The sequence below is a fragment of the Syngnathus scovelli genome, chromosome 4 (assembly GCF_024217435.2).
Source record: "Syngnathus scovelli strain Florida chromosome 4, RoL_Ssco_1.2, whole genome shotgun sequence".
Taxonomy (NCBI): domain Eukaryota; kingdom Metazoa; phylum Chordata; class Actinopteri; order Syngnathiformes; family Syngnathidae; genus Syngnathus; species Syngnathus scovelli.
The window spans coordinates 1,966,873-1,987,101 of NC_090850.1; the positions used below are offsets into that span (position 1 = coordinate 1,966,873).

Below are 20,229 nucleotides of genomic sequence, written 5' to 3' on the forward strand. Positions count from 1 at the left end.
GGTACGTACTTTGCTCAAACTACAGTTTTTATTTACCAATCGCGGCGGAGGTACGTCCGTGTTACATCCAGTCGTCTGATTGGTGTACCGCCCCGATCTACGTAAAATGTAATGGACTCTGATCTGTTCATCGGGTGCCTGTATATTACTTCCCTGTGTGGCGGAAGCCACACAAAACAACTTTACAGATTTGCACAAACGATAGTATTTATTTACCAATGGCGGCGGAGGTACGTATTCCTCTACGTGTTACGTCCGGTCCTCTGATTGTTTTTTTTGCCCCAATTTACCTAAAACATAATGTCCTCTGATTGGTTCATCGGGTCTTCATATTACGCCTGCATATTAAGGAAGCCAGCCACACAAAACAAATTTACCGATTTTGGAATTTGGTCCACACAAAAGGCGCACCTAATAAAAAGGCGCACCTTCGATTTTTGAGAAAATTAAAGGCTTTTAAGTGCGCCTTATGGTGTGGAGGATACGGTACCTGCAGGCAGTGATGACAATAATGCATTTAATGCGTTACAGTGATCCTCGCCACTTCGCGGAGGCGCTACTTAGCAGGTTTATGAATGATGGGAAAACTCCGTTTAAATACACATTAATAGCGCGGGGCGTGCCTCTGAGGAATGTGTGTCACTGTGGACATGCGCGGCCTGTCTGTCATGAAAGAGCCAGGAAAACCATATGCAAACACGGACTGTTTATTTAGGGAAGGCTAAAAGGGAAAGGGAGGCTACAACGCCAGCAGAGCAGGTGCACGAGGTGACTGACGAGTCGGTCAGCGAGCTCGTGTCGTGGCTGCATCTCATTACACAGCGGATCAGGCAAATGGTAATCAGGTGGTAGGCATGCGTGTCAAGGCAGACAACCAGCCAGGCATACCGATACACAGCGGATAAGGCAAACGGGGATTCAGGTGGCAAGCGTGCGTGTGTCAACCCAGATGAAACGGCGAGGACTGACCGGCAAACGGCGTCTATATACACACCCTAATCAGCGGGTTACACAAGACAGGTGGTGGCGATCAGTGCCGATTAGCACGCGCAGTTGCGTATTGGTGAGGTCTAGCGCGGAGGGTGAGAGCGGAGACGTGACACAGCCGTGCACGAAGGAAAAATACACTGCCGTGCAGAAAGAGTTGGGACAGCAGGCATAATCGTGCATAAGTGCTCATGCCTCTGAGCAGTGCTTCACTGAGGACAAGCGCGGGGTAAAAAGAAAAAAAGCACTGGAGAATAAACAAAGCACCAGGAGTTGGGACAGTGGCAATGAGCCCTGATAGTGCAGGGTGTGCCTCTATGCAGACGTAACTTAGTTCAAGCCCAGGAGGCGCAGTCGGCCATGCGCACCAACCGATGCAGAAGGAGTTGGGCCACATGACAATATCACGTGTTTGTTTTTTTTATTTACTGTAAAGGTACAATGCATGCACAGAACAGTGTGTGAATGGTTAGCAAGGGAAATATCTATGTCGGTAAAAGTATTGGGGAGTGTTTAAAAAGCTTTAATTTTGTGTACTGGACCACAATGCAACAGGAGATTGATGCACAACTTTGGTTTTGCTATGCATGATGTCCCCCGGGTTACTGTAGTGTGGCAATTCTGAAGATGGATGCTTTGCATTGCTTTGCAAGGTAAACCATACTTCTAGTTAATTTACAACATACCCATGCCCTCTAGCAATCAACAAGAAACACTATATGTTGGAGATTACGATACATGGTGTTTTTAAATTTATAAATAATACATATACCCTTTCTACTTTGCGGATTTTCGTTTGTCGCGGGTGGTTCTGGAATGCATCTCCCGCGAAAAACGAGGGATCACTGTACTCTGAAATGGCAGAATTCTGGAGTAACAAATATTCTAATTTGTCATTGTTTTAAAATTAATAGTGTAACTTACTGTGTTACTTTTGACCAAAGAAAGCTTCCACAATTACTCAAAATGACTCACCATTAAATTTCACAGCTACTTTACAGAATATAGTTCTCTGTAGAAGCTACTATCAAGTGAATAGCAACTGTGCTAAAGTATTTGTAGTAAGTCGCTTTTCATGTGAGACATTGGTGGCATCGGCAACTACAATGCAATGGTGTACAAACAACTCTACTGTCACGTCCTTGCGCCACCTGCGACACGACCACGCCCCTCCGGTCAGCGGAATTGCCGCCACCTATCGTGGGCTTTGAACGCGCTATATCAGCGCTGCCAGCGCAAACCCGCGTGTCAGCCTATCCCGTGATGCCGCTCCACTCACCCGTTCCTGTAATCCTGACTCTCCGTTTTGGTACTCTCGCAGAATTGCCTGTGTAGTCCGCCAGTCCGTGCTGTCAGTTCCCTTCCCAGAAGTCCACCTGTCCGGCCCCCAGCCCGATTGCCGCCCCAGCGCCCACCTTTTTCCCCACAATAAAGTCTCTGTCGCTCCGCACTTGGCTCAGCTGTCTGCTCCCTTACATCAACATTTTAAAACATTAAATAAACGTAAAATATTTTATCTGAAACAGTGAAGCGTAATGGGATGAGGTCATCTTCGTTCAATCCACCAATTGTCTTGGGAAGTGAGGTTACTCATCCGCCAAGTGACTTTGAAACCAAAATAAGTAGAGACGTTTGCATGTTCAAGCTGAAAATATAATACAGTGATCCCTCACTTATTGCGGATAATTGGTTCCAAATCCACCCGCGATATGTGAAAATCCGTGATGTAGAGAAAATATATTGTTACTATATCCACCTAAAACATTTATGAACCTTTAAATATTTTATCGTATTTTTAAACACTTTTTTTGTATTTCTTGTAAACATTTTAAAGTCAAACTAACTTTCAGAAACATTCTTATTTATTTAAATGATTGAGAAAATGTTGAACCCTTGTTTGTGCAATAAAGAGCCTGTTACTAGCTCACGACTCGCCCGATACATCGGTAACGCGACAACAATAATATATATTTTTTAAGATGACCTATTTAACAATCCGTCGGTTTGTGGGGAGAAATTTGAAAAATATTACAAAATAATTTCTAAAAAATACCCTCTAATACCTTTAAGGGAAATTTGGTGGACTTCAAACAAAACATTGCAGTTTTTGTCCTTTAGGCGCCACCATAATCAACAGAAACTGAAAAAGTTTCCTAGAGGGTCTTTAAACATTACAGTTAAAACTTCCAATAAACTCAATTTCAATAAAGTACCAACAAAAACAGTTGTCATTTTTCTGTTGAGAAGAATTGTTGGGTCTGCTGATAGTAACTTGCAGCTTGATAGTAACAAACTAATCAAATAAGTAACTAAATTAACTAAGCAACATTTTCAAGGTGACTGTGGCAACACTACCGATGTTTGTTTTCAAAAAAATGTTTCCACTCACTTGCACTTACACTCTTAGAGCATCATCAATGTAAAAAGCCAAAAGCAGCTTGGCTTTTTACCTTTGCCTACTTTGTTTTACTATCTGTAGATTCTTTTTTTCAGACAAATGAAATTATTTTTAGTTGTTACCTGCTGCTGACAGTTTCGACTGCGCACTCTAGTCTTCCTCCGACGGCTCTAAGACTGGAGTGCGCAGTCGAAACTGTCAGGTAATAACTAAAAATTATTTCATTTGTCTGAAAAAAATAATCTACGGATAGCATTCAGAAGACATTATGAAGCTAATCGAAATAACTATTTTGTTTTACTTTAAGATACTTTTTTGTTTTTTTGGTTTGTTACATGGCCTTGCCTCAGCCTTACCCCTCTGAGCCCCTCCACCACTACACACTTGCCTCAGGTCCGCAAACCATATACTGGAAGTGCAGAGGACTAAAATGGAACCTTATCTTTTGCAGGTCCTTGGAATGACCACCCCTTAAATTTTAGGCAAGCCCCCTCTATCCATGTTAAAAACTCATTTGAAGATCCGTTTTTGTTCTTTGGCTTTCAACTTTTGTTGTTATTGTTCACTACTGTATATTCAATCGTGGTTTAATTTACTGTTTTACTCTTTTACAGTTTGTCATATGTAAAATAATTTGTTATAGACCCAGCTGTTGTTACATGCACTATATAAATGCACTTGTCATGTATTGTATTGAACTGTTAAAATGAATTTTTGATTGTCTGAATTTTGATGTTTGTTGCCTAAAATTCTGATATAAATATTTTCTCCTTTGTTGTGAGGTCATTTTGGGTCAGGCGTCGCCTCCTACTTCATATTCCTTCGTTGGTTATTTGGGATCAACATTGTCCTCACCATTATGACAGGAGCATTCATTGTGTTACCAGAGGTCAGTATTGTACACTATGCACACATTAATACATTTCCTAAATATTTGTTTGGGTTGTTGCAGTATTTTATGTTTAACATCATAATTATACTCACTAAGGGTGTATGAGTGCTTTACAGTGTTATTTTAACTTTGCAACTAACACGTATGTTTAAAACAATGTTTAAAAAATGGAAGTGGACTACTGGATTACAAATGATACCCATCGGGTGGTGCCAACTAATTGCATCAAACTACTGAACATACTAATTAATGAACTACTGCTGTTGTATACAATTTAGAATGTCACTTCAGAGGAGATGAAAACAGTGAAAAAGGGGTGTAAAAACTGTGTATAACATTAATTGTATTGGCAAAAAAATGCTGTGGTGATTGATGATACATTTTTAATGGATGGCTATGAATTAGTGGTAGAGTAGGGTCATTCAGTAATCAGAGTTGGTTGTGCGAATCCAGCTCTGTCTGAGTCAAGGGTCATTGTGTTCTTGGGCAAGACACTTCATTCACCTTGCCTCCAGTGGCACTGACACGTGTGTACAACTGGGTGTGAATACTTGGTGGTAGTCGGAAGGGCTGTCGGCACGCAGTGGCTGCCATGCTTCTATCTGTCAGGGAAGAGTGGAGCAGGGTGACCAAATGCTGCTTGGACCAGAGTTTATTGAAGGGAAGAGGGGTAGGTGAACACAAACATAGGTGGGAAAGAGGCTCACGGACAGCGGGCAGGAAACAGAAGTCCACTCGGACCAGGAACAGATTCAGAAACAGGTTCTGCCCATGAGCCTCCACACGTGACCGAGGGGAATGGATGAGCAGGACAGGAACAACAGGCAGACACAGACGGGAGTAACAGTAGACATCCACAATGAACGACACACGGGCAGGGTTTAAAACTTTAGTCACGTAACACGAGGAAGCAGGTGACAGTCATTACGGTGATGAGAGGGGTGTGGCTGAGGAAAGTTACCGGCTCAATGTCCTGTGGCACGGACGTGACAGGGCAGCTGTGGCAATATGTCATGTAGTTTACCACCACCAAAGTGTGAATGTGCGAGCGTATGAATAATGCATCCACTGTTAGCGCTTTGAGTATAGAAAAGCGCTATATTCAGTGATCCCTCGCTACTTTGTGGTTCGTTTATCGGCGGCTTCACTGCATTGCAGATTTTTTCCAGCCCAAAAGAAACAAGTTGTTATAATAAAAGACGGGAACAGAGACAGGGTGACCAAATGCAGCACGATCCTTTATTGAAAAGGGGAAAAGGGGAAGTGGAACACTGGACTCGCGATTGGGCTGGCGTGGCTGTGCAGGAGAGCGCAGCGCGTAATCGTGGTCGGGGCGAGCAAGTAGTCGGGGCAGGCAGCAATCGGAGCATGGTCAAGGACGGGCCAGTAGTCGGGGCAGGCGACGATCGGAGCGTGGTCAAGGACGGGCCAGTAGTCGGGGCAGGCGGCGATCGGAGCGTGGTCAAGGACGGGCCAGTAGTCGGGGCAGGCGGCGATCGAGGCGTGGTTGGTCAGTTTACTGAAACGATTGGCAACAGAGAAAAGGCACAGGCTGATAGGCTGAACGCACAGGGATTAACGGGTAGCATACAGGAACGAACTGACAAGGGAGTGACTGGATGACAGGGTTTAAATAGAAAGCCTGACAGGTGTGGGTGGTTCAGCCGATTAGGGCGTGGCCAAGCGGCAGGTGACACCGGAACGTGACAGAAAACATATTTACAGTATTGTACCTTGTTACAAAAAGTTATTATTAATAAAAGAGTCCTAAAATCATATTTACAGTATGTATACTTTAGCTACAAAATGTGCATAGCGCTGCTATGGTAACTTGTGACCATTAGAGGTCCCTGTTTAACCAAGGTTAACAACAGAACGTTACATCTACATACGTATGTTACACACAAACGCACACAGACGCGCACACACACACACACACACACACACACACACACACACACACACACACACACACACACACACACACACATATAATGTTTCAATTTTCAATATTTATACAATATTTTCTGTATCTTATTTAAACTATTAATGTATTATTACATGGCGGCTCGGTGGCGCACTGGGTAGCACGTCCGCCTCACAGTTAGGAGGGTGCGGGTTCGATTCCACCTCCGGCCCTCCCTGTGCGGAGTTTGCATGTTCTCCCCGAGACCGCGTGGGTTTTCTCCGGGCACTCCGGTTTCCTCCCACATCCCCAAAACATGCTTGGTAGGCCGATTGATCACTCCAAATTGTCCCTAGGTGTGAGTGCGAGTGAGAATGGTTGTTTGTCTCTGTGTGCCCTGCGATTGGCTGGCAACCGGTTCAGGGTGTCCCCCGCCTACTGCCCGATGACGGCTGGGATAGGCTCCAGCACGCCCGCGACCCCCGTGGGGACTAAGCGGTTCAGAAAATGGATGGATGGATGGATGGATGTATTATTACATGCTTGAAACTATTATTTAATATTCTAATAATAACATGTGCACTTAAATGGTTTCATACACATTTATTGACACACAAAAAATGTACAGATGAGAGGGTGACCCTACTTCGTGGATTTCACTTACCGCGGGGTGGTTTTGGAACCAATTATCCGCTATAAACGAGGGATTACTGTAAAGCTAATGCATTATTATTTTGGTTGACATTATATGGTAATTATTAATGCTATGGCTACCATTAGAATGAAATAAATTAAGTATTAAAATGTATTGGTGTGCACTTTTAATGTTTAAGTGTTATTGGCTGGAAGCATGAGCACCTACTCCAGGGGAAAAAAGGTATTAAAAAAATGTTGTTTGACAGTTACATGGAAGAGGAATGTAATTAGCTGGGAATGATGATGGATGGATCTGTGGGTGGGATGTGGTTGATTGTTGTATTGTGGCCGGCTTGGTATATAGAATTTGTTGGTGGAGATGCACGTATATGTTTGTGGTTAAAGGTAGTCGAATGTAGTGTGGATTTGGGATGTGGCTGATTGTTGTATGGTGGCTGGCTTGGTATATGATATTTCTTGGTTTGTATGTATGTGATTACAGGGAGTTGAATGTAGTGTGGCGGTTTTGTCTGTATGAGAAGTACACAACTTGCATTATATTTTGGCCTTGTAATTATACATATTGAAACAATATTCAGTGTATATTTGCTTTGATAATATTTTCCCGTAGTATTTAATATATAATTATTTTGTTAAGGTGGAGTCAAATATTCTATTTGTGCAAAGGGGTGGCGTTACAAAAAAGTATTTTTTTGAACAATGTGTCTTATTTTATTATTACTCTTAATTTCTTCTATTCTTTCGGATGTATAGTACTTTTCTATTTTCTTATATTGTTCGAAAATATATAAAATAAAAAATATATTTAATATTTAATATTATACCAAATCATTGGTGGTGGATTCAAGTTTGGCTTATTGAATAAGAAGAGTCTTTGGAGAGAGCATACAAGAACAAAGGGCATGGCAAATTTATAGTCGCTGCCATCGACACAAGCAATTTCCCCACACGAGTAATCTCCTGTGATTCCCCAGCGCCACAGTTTTGCTGCTCCATTGGTTGGGACAAAATGTCCTCTCTTTCTCCACCCTTGTCTGAGCTCTGCATTTAGTCTTTACATTCTGCATCCAACATCGTCAAATGCTCTGTCAGTTTATTGGTGTCTCTCTTTCTTTCAAAGATTGTAGCCATAGAAAGAACTCTAAGATATGTCAAACAGAGGAAAGCAGCTATGATTGTGAAAGAATGCTGGTGTTAAAATATGGTTATTGAAATATTGCAGGTTATGCTGAAAGGAAAATACTTGCTCTACCATCGAGTCCCTGAAATATTTACCCTCCAATATTTTCAATTACAACTGACAACGAAATGTTAGCTTTGATCTGAACTAAGTTCAATACCCAGCCTTTAAAATCAGTTGGCCATATCGATTGTACATGGTGAATGTGTTTAACGTTTGTCTCACAGTTCTGAGGTTGTGGGTTTTCCTTTCAACGCAGTCCTTCTTGTGTGAATTTGGTTGGGTTAGCACTTGATACTCTGCCTTTTTCTCACATCCCCAACACACACGTTATGTCAATTTAGCTGGTAAATTTCCATTGGTGTAATTGTGAGTGTGAATGCTTTTTTTGTCTGTATGTGCCATGCACATGTAATCAGCTAGCAAGCAGTTCCATGTGACCTATGGCCAAAAGGCAGACGAATAGTACACGTAACGAACGGGAAAGAATGACCAAGTGCGACATGAACAGAGTTTATTGGATGATGAAGGGAAAGGGAGTACTGGAGCGTTGACAGGAGCAGTTGCGCCAAGGAAGCAGCATCTGAGCAGACAGCGGCAGACAGCCGGTGGTGAGCCGGCGAAGGGCGTCGCTGAACCAGACAGGTTCCAGCCAAGTGGTGATCAAGAGCAGGCCAAAGATCAAACCTGACGGAGCGCGAGGGAGGAAGGGTGGGCAATACCGGTAGCATCACAGGCCGAACCGACAGAGTGACTGGAGCGGTGCGCTTAAAGCGTATGTAAAGGCACCTTTAACATGTTTTAAAAACATCCAGAATGTTCGATTATATTCACCTGTATCCAAATAATATTATAGAATTTTAAATAAAATTGCATTCGTGAGCCAAACGCAGTCAATTTGTGTGTATTTCTCGATCTTTCCGGCCCCGGTCATGAACCGCGCCATTCTGGATCACATGGTACCGTGACGCAGATGATAGGACTCCCTCCATTGTTTACCGATTGATAGCGCAAAGATCCATACAATTTCCTGGTGTTTTGTCTCCAATACGTCACATATAAGCATAATAGAGACAACGGAGCCCCCCCAAGTTCACCCCCCCGCCTCGAAAGTGCCAAGATAGAGCCGTGCAATTGCCAAAATGGAGATTCTTGGGGTATAAAAATGTTACCTTTGTTGTTTGAAAAATAAAAAAGTTTAGGCTTATAACCATAGGTGTAACTTCAGTAGTAACATACTGTGTGCAAAGGGAAAATAAGAATTAGCACACCAAAGTAATAATCGTTCATGGGTTTTCCCAGTCCTAAAATTAAATTTTCCTACTGTTTTCTACCCTATAAAAATATGTTGCCGAATATATTATTAAAATAAATTTTCTTTGCAACTTTCTTAGAATTTATTAAATTGGACACCCAGAACAATATCAGTATATAGCCATTGATTTTTTTCCCCGATCCGGCTGTACCTTCCGCGCCTTCGTTTTGCGATGCTTCCGTCGCTGGGGTACTTCTCACTGGTTCAAATTGGTAGCCTTGTACCCCAAGAAAGAAATCATACTCTTCTTCATTTTCGTCAGAAGGTGAAGAATCATCTGAGGGGGATTCGTCAGACGACATTGCTTCCACTTCTGTATCCGCCATTATGCTTACATGGGCTAAGTAACTCGACAACGCTCGGCCTCCTATAATCTACATCACAGTTACTTCGGCAATTTCCGGGATGAACTTCAACGATCACATACAAACCGTTGATTTTTCATTGATTACTCCTCAATTCGTTTCCAAAAATCCAAGTCCATCTTTATCAAATACATTTTAGGACCCCATAATGTCTTGCCCTTTAAGTAGGCGTCTCTATGAGCGGGTGATGAGCAACAGGTGTGGGCAATGAGTGCTGATTACTGCAAGGCATGGCTGAGACCAATGTGAGCCATGGAGAAAAACAGGATGGGAGGGGGGAAGCAGAGAACAGACTGATAGTTTTCCGCACTCTATCTTCTTTGCAAAGAACCACACGTAAGACAGTTTGCCCTTTTTACGCTTGCAAGCAGAAAAAGCCATCATCATTCTGTATGATACAGAGGTTCTTGAAAGTAGTTTAACTTTCACCTTTTGCAAGGGACTATTTATTAAGAGAAAGCATGGCGGGGGTGAGGGTGAACAGGTTTCAGGGGTCAGCTCTGCAAACTGGTTAATCAGTCCAGAGGGTCTTAGCTCTTTGTTTTACAAGGTTGTGGAAAACAGATAATAGTGGAGCATTTTTAGATAACTAAGCAAGAATGTTTCCACATGATTTGGAAAGTTTCAACAACTGCAGGGAATGTGGAAGGTTCAACGAGTGAAGGGAAGGTGGAAGTGTTTAACAATTAATGATTCTAGTCAAAATTCGTCCACCCCAACACAGACACTGTCCGAGTTGCTAACGGCGCGGACACGTGACAGTACAGTAAATGAATGAATTAATTAATTAATTAATTAATTAATTAATTAATTAATTAATTTTATAGCTCATGAAATTGTTGCAATCGATTATGTAAGCTCGATTGTGGTGCAACTGGGTACGAATACAAAATTGATCAAACCTTTTTCCTTAAACGGAGGGTAAAGCGAAGATGGTTAATTTTTCACTAACTCGGCCAGTTTATATATATGTACATTTTTTTTATTTTGTTCAAGAAAATTTAAAAAAATTAGCATTTTTGGATGGATTTTATCCATTTATTTTGGAGAAATAATGGAACAACAAATGCCTTTAATAACACCCATTTTTAATGAGGAATAGGACCATGCACCTCTCCCCTCCATGTCTTGGTTGATGAAGTCATGGAAGGAAGAGATCACAATTTCCCCATCGAAAATAATTGTAAAGACAATCGCTTAAAATGTACAAAAACAGCTATCAATTGGCACCAAAATTTACTTGGACATCTATACTTATGACTACTTCAACATATTAAAAGGACTGTCACATACAGTCGAATGCAAAACTTTGAGCACCCCTAATCATTTTCAAGATTTTCCTTTATAAAATCACTGGTTGTTCGGATCAGCAATATCAGTTGAATATATAATATAGCAGAAAAACACTGATATTTGAGAAGTGAAATGAAGTTTATATAGATTTACAGGAAGTGTGCAGTCATTACTTAAACAAAAGTAGGCAGGTGCATAAATTTGGGTACCCCAACATAAAAATTTTAGCAGTAGTATTTTAGTATTTAGTAGATCCTCCTTTTGCAGAAATAACAGCCTCTAAACGCTTCCTAGAGCTTCCAATGAGATGCTGGTTGAAAGTATTTTGACCATTCTTCTTTACAAAACATCTCCAGTTCAGGGTATTTAAGGTGGCCAGTTGCAAGTTGTTCTCCTCTTTGCATCTTCTCTGAAGAATGGTAACATGAGAGCCTTAAAACAACTGACAAAGATTGTTCAACGTTTAGGGCAGGGGTGGCCAACCCACGGCTCGCGAGCCGCATGCGTCTCCTTGCCTGGTTTCATGTGGCTCCTTTACGTTCATATCAACATTTGTTTGTTTTTTTTGTTTTGTTTTTTGTGCGTGTTCGCTCCACTTGAGTTCAATATGGTATTTTCGTCCAACACTGCGTGTTCGCGTTGCTTGAGTTCGTTATGTTTTTTTCGTGAAATGTGCATGCGCATGAGGTGAAATCCCGCAAAGGAGGAGGGGCACACCCATTCAAGGAAACAATTAGTGTCAATTTCGCTCTTTAAACCGAGCAGCCGGGGGTGGGGGGTAGTTCATATGTGCTCGTGTGTATGATGTGGCTCTTTGCGGTAATACAGTAAAAAATGTGGCTCTTAGTCTCTGACTGGTTGGCCACCCCTGGTTTAGGGGAAGGATACAAAAACCAAGCCCAGAGATTTCAGCTGTCAGTTTGCACTGTGAGGAACATAGTGAGGAAATGGAAGACCACAGGCACAGTTCTAGTTAAGGCCCGGAGTTGCAGGCCAAGAAAAATCATAATCATAATCAGCTTCATTGACCAGGTTTGTGCATGCCAAACAGAGAATTTGACTCCGGTTGATCTCAGCCTCTGTACATTTGAGTGACCGACAACATTCAGGTAATTAACAACATTTAAGTGGCTAGAGCAGGATGTTATTACATAGTGATGTCTCCGAGTCTCTCTGAGTGGTGTGAGTTCAACAGAGCGACAGCCTGGGGGAAGAAGCTGTGTCTGTGTCTGCTGGTTTTGGCGTACAGTGCTCTGTAACGCTGTCCGGAGGGGAGTAGTTCGACTGTGACCTTGGTGAGAACGGTATGCAGAGATGTTACTTGCACGTTTCCTTGTCCTGGACAGGTACAAGTCTTGGATAGATGGGAGGTTGGTCTCGATTATCTTTTCGGGCGAGTTTACAGAAGGACAAATTTGGACTGAATCAAAGTTTGGATACCTCAAGCGTCACATTCAGCAGAAATGTCATTTGAAAGCTGTTGGAATTGTACAAAGACTCAAGATGGGACAGGGGATCGGTACATTATTGCCAGAGAGTGCAAAAGACCGACAGAAAAGGAACGAGCTGTCACACAAAACAAAATCAGACCCCGAGCAAGTTAAAGTTGTCATTGACAATGTTTTGTCTGTCTGTCCGTCCGTCCGTCAATTTATTTATTTCATCTAGTGTTGCACAAGGCGGCTCGGTGTCGCACTGGTTAGAACGTCCGCCTCACAGTTAATTGTGATGCAGTCAGCCTCCTGGCTGAGCCGTGACGCTGACACTTTTTTGTTTGTAAATTTCTCTTTTTATTTTTCTACTTTTAGTCACAAGGGTTCTTTTCTTCTCGTTCATGGTCTACAGTAGATCCGCGATTTATTCAAAGAGCACTCACACAGTCGAAAAACGTATACCGTAATTGCCGGACTATAAGCCGCGACTTTTTTCCAAAATTTTGGACCCTGCGGCTTATAGTCAGGTGCGGCTTATATAAGATTTTTTTCGTGATTTTTGTGATGACTTGATCACTTTTACTCAACACTATTATATACAGTAAAAGCTACAAAACAAACTGACAAATAACTCGTTTTCAAATCAGACGAGTAAAAACTGGTCAAATATTTTTAAAAAAAGCTATTATTAAAAGTGAAGACAATTTGCAATTCTAGTAATGACACACGAATTTGATGCACAATTTGTCTTCGTGGGCCACATAGAATGATGTGGTGGGCCGTATCTGGCCCCCGGGCCTTGAGTTTGACACCTGTGCTCTAAACCCTTTCTCTTACTCTGCCATATCACTCAGAGATTACACAAAGCAGTGGCGCTGTTTGGACAATCTGCATTGTAATTGTACTAAGTTCATCTTGTTTTTCCTTTTTTTAATCACTTCACTGGTTTCTTTTAAATCAAACAAGTTGTTTGATAACAACTTGTTTGATATAAAAGAAACCAGTGAAGTAATCTGCATTGTATTAAAACCCAATCAATCAGCATTTAAATTCAATTCTTCTGACATTTTGCTCACCAAAAACAGGTTGTAATGAATGTGAACTTTTAATGCATTTTATTCAGAAGGTTTCTTTGATCCTTAAACGGCAGCGCGGCGTACTTATGGATTTTTACGGCCTCCGGCCTCCAGGAGGCGCTCTAGCAAGAAGCAAGAGCGAGACAGGCGAAGAAGAAACAATGCGCCGAAGAAGACGTGCTAGTTTTTGTTTACATTTCGCGCATCACACGATCAAGATGGACATTACTGAAAGGAAGCCTTTATACACAAACCGTCATCATGGGGGACAAAAGAAATGCATATGATGCCGCTTTTAAGCCAAAGGCAGTCGATGTTGATGACATTATCTTGTGTCTACTCTGGAGCGTACTTGTGGATTTTTACGGCCTCCGGTCTCCAGGGGGTGCTCTAGCCGGAAGCAAGAGCGAGACAGGCGAAGAAGAGATAATGCGCCGAAGAAGACGTGCTAGTTTTTGTTTACATTTCGCGCATCACGCGATCAAGACGGACATTACTGAAAGGAAGCCTTTATACACAAACCGTCATCATGCGGGACAAAATAAATGCATATGATGCAGCTTTTAAGCCAAAGGCAGTCGATGTTGATGACATTATCTTGTGTCTACTCTGGAGCGTACTTATGGATTTTTAGGGCCTCCGCTCTCCAGGGGGCGCTCTAGCAGGAAGCAAGAACGAGACAGACGAAGAAGAGATAATGCGCCGAAGAAGACGTGATCGTCTCGCGCATCACGCACACACCCACATTCACACAAAGACAGGAAGCTTTTATACACAAACCGTCATTATGGGGGATAAAATAAATGAATATGATGCCGCTTTTAAGCTATACGTGTCACTCGCTAGTTTAATATAATGTAGCGCTTTGTGCATGAATAAGATTAGCATGAACAGAACCTCTTCACACTCGAAGAAATGCATAAAACCGACGACGAAAGAGAGACTGAGAAAGTGTGAGGCGAAGGATATCTAACGCTATTCCAATCGGACACTAAGGAGGAAGACTTGGTTTCAGTGCACAGGAGGAAGATGAAGACGGCTCTTTTTGTACTTTTACTGGTATGTTTTTTTTAACCAGCCCTGTTCGTGCTGTGCTACCGTGTTGCTGCTGTGTAACCGCCGCCATTACCGCCGCGTCTCAGTGACTTTGCTGTGTTAATTCCGTGTTGTTGTGGTATTACTGCCGCGTCACAGGCAGTGTTTGGAAAGAAATGTTAAGGTATGTTATTAAAGCTTTAAAAAAAACTTTCTGTGTCCAGTCTTTCTTTGCTAATAACTCGCGTGCACACTTCCGCGTTGCTGCGGTACTACTGCTGCGTCACAGGCAATGTTTAGAAAGACATGTTCAAGTATGTTATTAAAACGTTAAAAAGGCTTTGTATGTACTGTCTTTCTTTGTAAAAAACTCGTGTGCAAGTGCGGCTTATAGTCCGGTGCGGCTTATGTAAGAAAAAAAAAGAAATATACCTGAATTTTAGCTGGTGCGGCTTATAATCCGGTGCGGCTTATAGTCCGGCAATTACGGTACTAAACTTAAACTAATTGCACCAAAGAGCAATGACGAGTATGTGACGACATTGCAGGGAGTATGTGGAAGCAAAAAAAAAAAACTGCATAATAATTGGCAAGTGTACTTCATGGGTTTCCACACTTGAAAAGGTAGGATTTGACCAGACTGGGATTTCACTCTTTGTTCGGGTTTTATTGAGCGAAACAATCAAGGTGAAAAACCTTTAAACCATACAAAAAATGGATGAGTTTGAATAAAAGGGTACAATATTTTCCAAATAAAACAATGCAAGCTTAGTGTTCTTTAACACATAAACCAATAATACCTATCATTTTATTTCATTGTATTTATATATTTATTATAAATGTATTATTTATTTATATAAATGTATTATTTATTTATATAAAGGCCGATCCGCGAAAATATTTCTGAAACGTAACCGGTCCGTGGGGCAAAAAATTTTGGGGACCACTGATCTAAATGGTTAACTAAATGAAGAGTCCAGTTAAGAACTGTGAGCTCACCGGTAGTCCCTTTGGTCTCCTCTTCCCATGAGTATTTTCCTTTCTCCGTGGAGCTCAATGCTGTTTGCTGCTACTGCTGTGTTGCACACTGAATGAAAGGATTGTGTTGTTTGCTGCTGCTGTTTGCTGCTGCTGTTTGCTGCTGCTGTTTGCTGCTGCTGTTTGCTGCTGCTGTTTGCTGCTGCTGTTTGCTGCTGCATGCTGCATGCTGCATGCTGCATGCTGCATGCTGCATGCTGCATGCTGCATGCTGCATGCTGCATGCTGCATGCTGCATGCTGCATGCTGCATGCTGCATGCTGCATGCTGCATGCTGCATGCTGCTGCTCCTCCTCCTCCTTCTCCTCCTCCTCACTGGACAAAAGGATTGTGTTGTTTGCTGCTCATGAAAATTGTTATGTGCGCACTCCCAATCAGGATAAATTGCGCTCAGCTGTTGAGGCGCTCTGTGGAGCTCCGCTGCGCGTTCACGTCACACACCTGCAGTGCCCCCTTGTGGTCACATGCACCCGCAGACAAGTGTGCACCTCCCAGGTCGCAGCAACAATAATTAAATATGGAAATTAAGGCAATGTAAAAAGTGTTGATTTAAGAAAAAGTCACACTTTTGCATTCATTACATCAGCAAAATGTTGTGATGAAATTCATCCATCCGTTATCTGTACCACTAGCAATTATATATGCCGTTAACGATGACAGATTCGCGGGACTGTTGTAATCTTGAGGCGTGCCTTGCGGAGATCAAGCAATGGATGTCTCTCAACTTCCTTCGTCTTAACCCGGATAAAACTGAGATGTTGATAATTGGTCCTACTCGTTATCAACACTTATTTAAGGAAACCACTATAACTATAGATAACCGTACTATCACTCAGAGTGATACTGTAACATCTCGGGGTAATATTTGACCAAACGCTCTCCTTTCAAAAACACATTAAGAATATAACCAGAATTGCGTTTTTTCACTTTCGTAATATTGCTAAGATTCGTCCGATCCTCTCGACCGGGGATGCGGAAACTATTATACATGCGTTCGTCACGTCGCGCCTGGACTACTGTAATGTATTATTCTCTGGTCTTCCTAAGTTCCTCATCAAAAGTTTACAGTTAGTACAAAATGCTGCTGCGAGGCTGCTCTCACAGACAAGAAAATTTGATCACATTACCCCAATATTAGCCAATTTACATTGGCTCCCGGTCCATTTAAGATGTAACTTCAAGGTTCTTCTACTAACATATAAATCACCGTCCGAACTGCGAGGTGGACATGCCATGTGCGCCGCCGAGCCACCTGTGATTAAATCATTATTAATAAATGAAAAGCTCTGTTTTTTTTCGGGTTGAGGGGGGTTGTAATACTGACATCATTTTTTTAATAGAGACCTATCACAGGTGCCAATGTTGACTCGCTTTACAGTCCGTACCTTTAAGAAATTCAAATTTTAACTCTTTTTACACCACAACTCATTCAATTTGACTTTATAGACATTATTTCATTTTTGTACCATCTTGATAATTTATTGAATACATTTTTATCTGTCTGTGCTAGCTGCTTGCTGGAGCCCCGTTTGGAACAACGAGGAGTAAAACTATTCCTAAGGAGCACCTGGCTTCTGCTCAAGACCTGGACACCATCTGGTCCCTTGGGGCAAGCTTCTCTCTCCTGTTATGTCTTAATCAATAGCAGAATAGCACATACAGACCTGTAATGCAAGGCTAATTTAACCCACCCCAGTAATTCTATGACAATGTCAAATAGTGTGTATGTGTGTGTGTGTGTGTGTGTGTGTGTGTGTGTGTGTGTGTGTGTGTGTGTGTGTGTGTGTGTGTGTGTGTGTGTGTGCGTGTGTGCGTGCGTGCGTGCGTGCGCGCGCGCACGTGCGTGTGTGTGTGTGTGTTTAACCATCCACAGGGTTACCTACAGTACTCCGTGTTATTTTATGGCTATTATGGAAGGGTAAGGAAAATCGGCAGCGCAGGATACCGATTGCCCCTTGCCTACTTCTTGGTTGGGATGGCTGTCTTCGCATACAGTTTCATCATTCTATTAAGAAAGTAATTGTAATATTCTTTTTAATTTAAACAAAGTTTTTTTTATTGATTGATTGATTGATTGATTGATTGATTGATTGATTGATTATACTTTATTCATCGCACAGCGGGGAAATTCACTTGTCACAGCAGCGCATATGAGTGCAAGAATAATACGAATGCAAGAATAAAACAAGTGCCAAAATTTCAAAAAAGGGTAAATAACAGACAGAGACAAACACTAGTAGATGCTGCTAGTAGAGACGAAACACATTAATTTTAGCAGGTGCCACGCATGTTGTAAAGTCTGACAGCAGAGGGAATGAAGGACCTGCGGAACCGTTCCGTCAACCGCTCGTTGATTGCCAAACTCAAGCTTAAGACTCAACAATAAATAGGCAAGCAAGTTAAACAAATAACAGTAATGTCAAATGGTGTATAACTGTGCAATATTAAACTAGTTACAATCGAACCTCCAAAGTCAAATGCTCCAAAGGTTGAAGAGTTCGGAATTCACCCATCATTTTCAGCAAAAATGTCTCAAAAGTCCAATTTAAAGGTAATTCCATCCATCCATCCATCTTCTTCCGCTTATCCGGGGTCGGGTCGCGGGGGCAGCAGCTTTAGGAGGGACTCCCAGACTTCCCTCTCCCCAGCCACTTCATCCAGCTCATCCCGGGGGATCCCAAGGCGTTCCCAGGCCAGCTGAGAGACATAGTCTCTCCAGCGCGTCCTGGGTCGTCCCCGGGGTCTCCTACCGGTGGGACATGCCCGGAACACCTCCCCAGGGAGGCGTCCAGGAGGCATCCTGATAAGATGCCCGAGCCACCTCATCTGGCTCCTCTCAACGTGGAGGAGTAGCGACTCTACTCCGAGTCTCTCCCGGATGACCGAGCTTCTCACCCTATCTCTAAGGGAGAGCCCGGACATCCTGCGGAGAAAACTCATTTCGGCCGCTTGTATCCGAGATCTCGTTCTTTCGGTCACGACCCATAGCTCGTGACCATAGGTGAGGGTAGGAGCGTAAATCGACCGGTAAATTGAGAGCTTTGCCTTTTGGCTCAGCTCTCTCTTCACCACAACGGACCGGTACAGGGTCCGCATTACTGCCGACGCTGGACCGATCCGCCTGTCGATCTCACGCTCCATCCTCCCCTCACTCGTGAACAAGACTCCAAGATACTTGAACTCCTCCACTTGGGGCAGGATCTCATCCCCGATCCGGAGAGGGCATTCCACCCTTTTCCGATCGAGGACCATGGACTCGGATTTGGAGGTGCTGACCCTCATCCCGACCGCTTCACACTCGGCTGCGAACCGTTCCAGCGAGAGCTGGAGATCACGGCCTGAAGAAGCCAACAGCACCACGTCATCTGCAAAAAGCAGAGACGTGATGCTGAGGTCCCCAAACCGGACCCCCTCAATGCCTCGGCTGCGCCTAGAAATTCTGTCCATAAAAATTATGAACAGAATCGGTGACAAAGGGCAGCCTTGGCGGAGTCCAACCCTCACTCGGAACGAATCCGACTTACTGCCGGAAATGCGGACCAGACTCTGGCATCGGTGATACAGGGACCGAACCGCCCTTATCAGTTGGCTCGGCACCCCGTACTCCCGAAGCACCCTCCACAGAACCTCCCGAGGGACACGGTCGAACGCCTTCTCCAAGTCCACAAAACACATGTGGACTGGTTGGGCGAACTCCCATGCACCCTCGAGGATCCTGCCGAGGGTGTAGAGCTGGTCCACTGTTCCACGGCCAGGACGAAAGCCACGCTGCTCCTCCTGAATCCGAGGTTCGACCTCCCGACGGACCCTCCTCTCCAGCACCCCTGAATAGACCTTACCAGGGAGGCTGAGGAGTGTGATTCCCCTGTAATTGGAACACACCCTCCGGTCCCCCTTCTTAAAGAGGGGAACCACCACCCCAGTCTGCCAATCCAGAGGCACTGTCCCCGATGTCCACGCAACGTTGTAGAGGCGTGGCAGCCATGACAGCCCCACAACATCCAGAGCCTTTAAGAACTCTGGGCGGATCTCATCCACCCCCGGGGCCTTGACACCGAGGAGTTTTTTAACTACCTCAGTGACTTCGACCCCAGAGATTGGAGAATCCGCCTCAGAGTCTCCAGGCCCTGCTTCCTCAATGGAAGGCGTGTAGGTGGAATTGAGGAGGTCCTCGAAGTATTCTCCCCACCGACTCACGACGTCCCGAGTCGAGGTCAGCAGCACGCCATCCCCACTGTAAACAGTGTTGACGTTGCACTGCTTCCCCCTCCTGAGACGCCGGATGGTGGACCAGAATTTCCTCGAAGCGGTCCGAAAGTCATTCTCCATGGCCTCACCGAACTCCTCCCACGCCCGGGTTTTTGCCTCAGCAACCGCCGAAGCCGCGTTCCGCTTGGCCATCCGGTACCTGTCAGCTGCCTCCGGAGTCCCGCAGGCCAAAACGGCCCGATAGGACTCCTTCTTCAGCTTGACGGCATCCCTTACCGGCGGTGTCCACCAGCGGGTTCGGGGGTTGCCGCCACGACAGGCACCAACGACCTTACGGCCACAGCTCCGGTCGGCCGCCTCAACAATGGAGGGACGGAACATGGTGCACTCAGACTCAATGTCCCCCGCCTCCCCGGGACGTGGGAAAAGCTCTGCCGGAGGTGGG

General features: G+C 43.8%; 1 protein-coding gene across 3 annotated transcripts in view; it reads left to right on the forward strand.

Annotated features, from left to right (window-relative positions):
- The window catches only part of LOC125966882 (transmembrane channel-like protein 3), a 96,607-nt gene that overhangs the window by 31,838 nt on the left and 44,540 nt on the right, over positions 1 to 20,229 (forward strand). The window contains exons 5-7 of one of the 3 annotated variants that reach the window (XM_049717395.2): positions 4,168 to 4,274; positions 17,086 to 17,184; positions 17,449 to 17,591. In XM_049717395.2, the coding sequence (XP_049573352.1) occupies positions 4,168 to 4,274; positions 17,086 to 17,184; positions 17,449 to 17,591 (349 nt within the window). Of the gene's footprint in view, positions 1 to 4,167; positions 4,275 to 12,889; positions 14,562 to 17,085; positions 17,185 to 17,448; positions 17,592 to 20,229 lie in introns of those variants that run through there. The other 2 variants (XM_049717399.2, XM_049717397.2) reach the window with 2 other exon arrangements.